The 7,418-nt window shown below is 51.9% G+C and overlaps 1 protein-coding gene across 1 annotated transcript; it reads left to right on the forward strand.

The window, feature by feature from the left end:
- The first annotated feature begins 3,027 nt into the window (after positions 1-3,027).
- Positions 3,028-6,920, forward strand: LOC146548204 (uncharacterized). The gene has a single exon (XM_085265039.1). The coding sequence runs from the start codon at positions 3,028-3,030 to the stop codon at positions 6,784-6,786; it is 3,759 nt and encodes a 1,252-aa protein (XP_085121165.1). The 3' UTR covers positions 6,787-6,920.
- The last annotated feature ends 498 nt before the right edge of the window (positions 6,921-7,418 follow it).

Raw genomic sequence — 7,418 nt, forward strand, 5'->3', positions numbered from 1 at the left:
CATATCTCGATATTCTTTAGCTGGATGGCGATATACGATATATATCTCGATATTTTTGAAGCCAGAAAGTACGAACAAAAAGAGAGTTCTTAGTCAAAGCTGTGTCCCAAATCTCACACAGGCACATTTATTAACATACAGCGTAGATGTACATGAAACAATTACTCAGAAATAAATGATCAGCATTTATTAAATAATAATGCTCCATAAATAAAAGAAAACAATGTTGTTTTTGTGCATAACAAAAAGCTCACAATCGTGCAGTCAAAATGTAAACAGACGCTGAGCATAATAACAAGCAGCTGCTCTGTTCCCAGGTTCTACTGCGTGACTGACAGCCTGGAGTTTGAAACCCTCTTTGTAACCGTGTCTCTTACAGGTGCCATTTATGGTCCTTATACACACTCAATACAGTAATATTACGTTGAAGCAGAGTACGTATCACTCCGCGAGGCTCCTCGTAGCTGTAATGCTCCAACAATCCATCAAGCGGTGCGGCCTCGTAGCTGAGCAAAGTCGTACCAAAACATCTTTTGAAAGGTTTCTGAGCGCCGTGTAGCACATAAAATCGGTTCGAGGTCAGTAAGCACAACCAGAATTCATCCATAAGCCGCACTGTCGATTTATGAGAAAATTACAGGATTTTAAGTGCAGAAAATATAGTTTATGGTTTTCCTTTGATCTTAGCAAATATCTACGCCTCTAATTGGGACGATCACAGATTTTTCACTAATGTCTTTGCGCGGCTCCCCAATATGTCATCACACAATATCATCTTTGAGGGAGACCTAAACTGCTCATTATCTGCTATGGACCACAGTTCACGCAAAAGTACACTTAGTCCAAAGTCAGCATGCGTCATTCAGAGCTTTCTTGATCATTATGGGCTGGCTGATGTATGGAGATTTCATAATCCTGCTTCACATCAATACTCTTTTTTTTCTAATGTCCATAAAACATATATTTGTATAGAAAAACGTCTCCCTTTAGTTACAGAATGTGATTATAAGACTCTGGTGATTTCTCCTCTTGTTTTTTCAATGTGTATTCCTGATGCCTGCTCCAACTATCAGCCATGGAGATTCAACTCAGTGTTGTTAGCAGATGAAGAGTTTGTCAGTTACAAAAGGTCTCAAAGACATTTTTTTTCTATCAATCAGACCCCAGAGATGTCATCATCAGTCATTTGGGAATCTCTAAAAGCATCTGAGAGGCCAAATAATTTCATTTTGTGCCAAACAGAATAGAATAGAATAGAATTAGAATAGAATTCAACTTTATTGTCATTGCACATGCACAGGTACAGGGCAACGAAATGCAGTTTGCATCCATCCAGAAGTGCTTTAGTGACATAGATATATTACAATATATATTAGCAATAATATAGATATGTGAGTATATTACAGAAATGGGTCTATTATGGTATGTTATAATGTACACGGTATGAAGTATGTTGTGAATATTCTATAACTATAAGTATGTACAGGCTGTAGTGAGTACGAGCTATGTACAGAATATGAACAGGATATAAATATGAAAAACTATACAGAATATGAAATAAATAACTTTACAGAATCTGGGATATACAGCTATACAGAAATGGGAACTATGCAAGTTGTAAACAGTTGTAGGATTAAAGATTATCGAATGTACAGAATGATTATTTACACAGAGCTAGTGCAGTTAAGATAAGTGAGATATGTAGATAGTTTCTACAGAGGCTATATAAAGTGCTGGTGGTTGTGAGTGGTGATTCAGTCCATGTTATTATTGTGTGTTTGAGGGTACAGTTGTCCATTGTGGGTGTGTGTATGTTCAGTCCATGAGTTTAACGTGGGTCAGATGTCAGGAGGCAGAGTTCAGGAGTCTGACAGCTGTGGGGAAGAAGCTGTTCCGGTACCTGGTGGTCTTAGTTCGGAGGCTCCTGTAGCGCCTCCCGGAGGGCAGGAGGGTGAAGAGTCCATGTGATGGGTGACTGGGGTCTTTGATGATTTTCCCAGCCCTTTTCAGACACCGCTTCCTGTAGATGTCCTTTATGGCAGGAAGTGGTGCTCCGGCGATGTGCTGGGCAGTTTTCACGACCCTCTGCAACGCCTTCCGGTCCGAGGCAGAGCAGTTCCCGTACCAGACTGTTATACAGTTGGTCAGGATGCTCTCGATGGTGCAACGATAGAAGTTCACCAGGATGTCTGAGGACAGGTGGTTCTTCCTCAGAGTCCTCAAGAAGAAGAGGCGCTGGTGAGCCTTCTTGACCAGCTTGGAGCAGTTGGTCGTCCAGATGAGATCCTCGGAGATGTGGACTCCCAGGAACTTGAAGCTGCTCACACGCTCCACAGCTGTCCCCTTAATGTGGATGGGTGGATGTGGGTCAGCATTCCTCCTGTAGTCCACGATGAGCTCCTTGGTCTTCTCAGTGTTAAGCAGCAGGTTGTTTCTGTCGCACCACTCAGCCAGACGATCCACCTCCTCCCTGTAGGCGGCCTCATTGTTGTCACTGATGAGGCCAATCACCGTGGTGTCATCTGCAAACTTAATGATGGTGTTGGAACCATCAGCAGGTCTGCAGTCGTGGGTGAAGAGGGAGTAGAGGAAAGGGCTCATCACACAGCCTTGTGGTACACCGGTGTTCATTGTGATGGTAGATGAGCAGTGGTTCCCTTTCAGTCGATTCACTCGGTACAACACATAAGTATGGGATATCACGCCCTCGCGTGTCCTGGCTGAAGAAACCTTTATTCACGCCTTTACGGCAGATGACGTGTGATGACACGCGCAAGGCCCCGCCCGCACATATAGCCGCTGCCATCACCGTCATCCCTCAGTTCTTACGCTCTTCACCTCGCTGAGAACACCTCTGCTGAGTTGGGCTAGCTAGCTACTGCTAGTTAGCTCCGTTGTCTGCCAACTTGAACCTAGCTTAACTGCCCCTGTTGGTGTTAGCCTCCACCGCCCAGCTGGTGCGTAGGCTGCCCGCGGAGCGCTATTTTCAAGTTTTTCTTGTGCAGCGTTTCGCTTTGCGTTTTGGGAATGGACTCCAAACCGAAGCGAGCAAAGCAGAAATCTTCTGTTCGCCCCTGTCCTCAGGGATGTGGTTTCTCTTTGCACGACAGCGACCAGCACGATGCCTGCCCTGTCTGCCTGGGGATCGTCCACGCTAGGAGAGCGTTGACGGAGCCCGAAGCTTGTGCGTTTTGTCGCCAGCTCCGACGCTCGACCCTGGAAAGACGGGTGACGTTTGTGGAAAGAGTGCTGGGACGCTCGGCTGTCGCACGGCATGACCCTCTTCTTTCCGAGTCTGGAGCCCCGGCTTCGTCCGAGTCCGAAGACGAAAATTTTCAGGTCGATGTCCCCGCGATTAGCTGGGCTGACCACATGGAATACGTTGACGGGTTAGCCGATGACGGACCGGAACCATGCAGGAGCGCTGACGGGCTTCAGCCTGGGTTGAAGCCCGCCAGCGCTCCCCAGGAAGACGATGACGTGCTGGACATCGGCCTGGACATCCATGGTTTGTCGGAGGATGAGCAGGAGAGCTCATTGTCGACCCAATATGCCGCCGCTGCTGCGCCGGTCGGCCACGATGACACCTCTCTTTTCTCCCTGTTTCGCCGTGCCGCTGAGAAGCTGCAGGTGGACTGGCCCTCTCCTCCACCAGCTCGGAAGCCGTCGCGGTTTGCGGGTTTTTTCCTTCCACCGGAGCCCGCAACGGCCAAAAACTGCCTCCCCATGTTCCCAGACTTTCTCTGCGAGCTAACAGCGTCATGGGACAAACCTCTGTCTACCCGCGTCACTGTGCCCGGCTATGGACAGTACATGGAATTGGACGGCGCCGAGGGAGCTGGTTTAGCTAACCCACCCCCTATGGAGCCGTCTCTGGCTGCTTATCTGGCCCCGTCCCATAACCATGGTGTCGGTGGCCCCGCAACTCTGCCGTCCAAGCACTGCAGATTCTCGGCCTCGCAGCTGGAGAAGATTTATCGGGCTCAGGCCGGCACCGCTCGAGCCATGAGCTCCGTCACCATGCTCCAGACGTACCAAGCAATGTGCCTGGCGGAGCTTGGATCGCTGGTTCCGGAGGACAGCCCGCTGTCACCTCTTCTTAACGAGGTTAGAGTCACCACGGATTACATCCTCCGTGCGTCTCGCTGTGCAGCGCTCTCCCTGGGCAGAGGGATGGCTTCGACAGTGGTGGCGCAGAGGCACCTGTGGCTGACCCTCTCCGACGTCCCTGATAGAGACAGAGCTGTGTATCTGGACGCACCAGTGTCTGCGGCTGGGTTATTCGGGCATTCACTTGAAGCCATTCAGGCTAGATTCGATCTGAGGAAGAAGCAGACGGAAGCTCTGCGCGACATCATCCCCAGACGCCAGCCCCAGCCCAAGCCCACTGCTAGCTCTCACAGGCCCGCCGCTCCTCTGACAGCTGGCAAGAGACCGGCGCCCACTGCTGGAGTGGGAGGGCCGCCGGCGAGAGCACGTACTCCGGCCCGAGCTCCACGCCAGTCGGCCTGGGGCAAAGGCCGGGAGACGCAGGGAGACGCTGCTCTTACCCCTCTGTTGCCGCACAAGAGGTGCCGCTTAAGTTCTGTTCAGGTTGTCAGCCCCAGAAGGCGCTGCACTTCCCTATCGCGGTCTCCCAAGCACATAACCCCTGCACACGGTTCAGATGTGTTGAATGTTCAAGCGACCACATCGAGTGTTCCCGCTGTTTTTCATTGTTATGCCCCGGAAAAGGTGCACCCAACAAAATGTATAAATGTACATGTTCCCATGTTGCAATCAATAAAGAGTGTTGTTTACTCTCAAACAATCTCAAATGCTCAACCTGCAGGCGAAATGAGCCAGGTCAGGCAGGGGATGCAGTCCCCTGCAGACACACTGGGGGGCGACGGCGCCCCGCCGTCAGTGCTGCAGGCCAGCCGGCTGGCTGCTCACTTCCCTCAGTGGCGCGCTTGCGCCCCCTCTCCGTGGGTGCTGCAAACCGTTGCCATGGGTTACCGGTTGCAGTTCCGGGTCAAGCCGCCTCGTTTCCAAAGAGTCGTGAACACGATTGTCAACCCCGAGGCAGCCTTGGTACTCAGAGAGGAAATACAGGCGCTATTACAGAAGAGAGCAATACGGGTGGTCCCCGCTTCGGAGACGGACAAAGGTTGGTACAGCCGTTATTTTGTCATTCCGAAGAAAGGGGGAGGGCTTCGTCCCATCCTCGACCTGCGAGTCTTGAACACGTACCTGCGAACGTACAGGTTCAAGATGCTAACACTCAGACAGCTCCTGAGTGCAGTCGGCCCGGGAGATTGGTTTGCGACAATCGATCTAACAGATGCTTATTTTCATGTCGCTTTACACCCGAAACACAGGCAGTTTCTGAGGTTTGCGTTCGAGGGCGTAGCCTACGAATACCTAGTGCTGCCGTTCGGGCTGTCGCTCGCTCCCCGCACCTTTACGAAATGTGCCGAGGCAGCGCTAGCGCCCCTCAGGAAGAGGGGCATCCGCATCTTGGCCTACCTGGACGACTGGGCTCTCGTGGCTTGCTCCAGAGAACAGGCGGAGACGCAGCTGTCGCGGGTTCTGTCACACATTCAGACACTGGGGTTCTCTGTGAACTTTCAGAAGAGCTCGCTAATCCCAGGTCAACAGATCGCTTTTCTCGGTCTGGAAATATGCTCTCTTTCCAGCCGCGCACGGTTGTCAGAGCACAGAGTGGCCGCGTTTCATCGCTGCCTCGCTCAATTTCAGCTGGGACGCAGACTGCGTTTCCAGACGATATTGCGCTTGTTGGGCATGATGGCATCTATGATCGCCGTAGTGCCGCTTGGGCTGTTGAAAATGAGAGCGTTTCAACGCTGGACTCTCTCTCACCGTTTGTGTGCTTCGCGTCACCTCCGGAGGAGGCTGCCGGTAACTGCGTCTTGCATGCTAGCTCTCCGTCCTTGGAGGGAGCCCGGGCTGCTGCACCAGGGCTCTCGGATTGGGAGGGTGTTGTTTCGCAAGGTGGTGTCCACAGATGCTTCCCTAAGTGGGTGGGGAGCGCTGTGCGAGGGTGCGTCAGTGAGAGGGATCTGGTCCGCGGCTCAGCGCCAGCTGCACATCAACCACTTAGAGCTGTTGGCAGTGTTCTTAGCTCTAAAGCGTTTCCGTCCAGTCCTGCAGGGCCAGCATGTCTTAGTCAGGACGGACAATTCAACAGTGGTGTCTTATATAAACAGGCAGGGAGGAACACGCTCTCTTCCCCTGTTGCAGCTGTCTCGCTCTCTGCTGTTATGGTGCAGTGTTCATTTTCTGACTCTAAGAGCCACCCATGTCCCAGGCCACCTGAACCTGGGGCCGGACCTTCTCTCCAGGGGGGGTCCTCTGGTGAGAGAATGGAGGTTACACCCTTCAATAGTGGCTCAGATTTGGGATCTATTTGGCGAGGCGCAAATAGATCTTTTTGCTTCCAGGGTGAATGCTCACTGCCCCCTGTACTTCTCCATAATCGACCACGATGCACCCTTGGGCTTGGACGCGCTAGCGCACCAATGGCCAGACGTGCTCCTGTATGCATTTCCCCCAGTGGAAATGATATCTCCAATTCTGGAGAGGGTGCGTCGGCATTCCCTCTCTCTGATCCTGGTGGCCCCTTGGTGGCCCGCGAAGTCGTGGTATGCAGAAATAATCAGCCTGCTTGCAGCAAGTCCTTGGCAGCTTCCTCTCCGCAGGGATCTCCTCTCTCAGGCGGGGGGGGAAGTGTTTCATCCGCGCCCGGATCTGTGGCACCTTCATGCTTACCTGCTGAGAGGTTAAACTTGGTTGCTAAGGGTCTGCCACCTAGTGTGGTAGCGACGATTCAGAGCGCCAGGGCCTCGTCTACTAGAGGCTTGTACGCTTACAAATGGCGAGCCTTCGAGCGATGGTGCCAGGACCGCCACACTCTCCCATTTCAGTGCTCTATTGTGGATGTTTTGACATTCCTGCAGGAGCTGTTGGATAAAGGCCTTTCGTTTCAACGATCAAGGTTTATTTAGCGGCTATATCTGCTTGTCATATCGGTTTTGACGGGGTGACACCAGGTGCGCATCCCCTCGCCGTGCGTTTTCTGAAAGGGGTTCGCCGGCTGAGGCCCGTGCTTAAGTCCAGTGTCCCGGCTTGGGACTTGTCTTTGGTGCTGGAGGCCCTTTGTGGCCCTCCGTTTGAACCCGTTGAGTCGGTAGATATGAAACTTCTTTCGTATAAGACCGCATTACTTCTCGCTTTGGCCTCGGCGAAGCGAGTGGGGGACCTTCATGCGCTGTCTGTGCATCCTGCCTGCACACAGTTTTCTCCTGATGGCCGCAAGGTCGTATTGCGTCCGAATGCCGCCTATCTTCCCAAGGTCATGCCTGCATCTTATAGTTCAATGGAGTTTGAGTTGCTGAGCTTTTGCTCCCCTCCTTTTG

The sequence above is a fragment of the Mchenga conophoros genome, linkage group LG23 (assembly GCF_057382185.1).
Source record: "Mchenga conophoros isolate Kocher_MC1m ecotype Shallow Benthic linkage group LG23, M_conophoros_male_GT1.1, whole genome shotgun sequence".
In the NCBI taxonomy this organism is placed as follows: domain Eukaryota; kingdom Metazoa; phylum Chordata; class Actinopteri; order Cichliformes; family Cichlidae; genus Mchenga; species Mchenga conophoros.

Coding starts and splice junctions, on each gene's coding strand:
- LOC146548204 (XM_085265039.1), top strand. CDS start 3,028: ATGGACTCCAAACCGAAGCGAGCAAAGCAGAAATCTTCTGTTCGCCCC.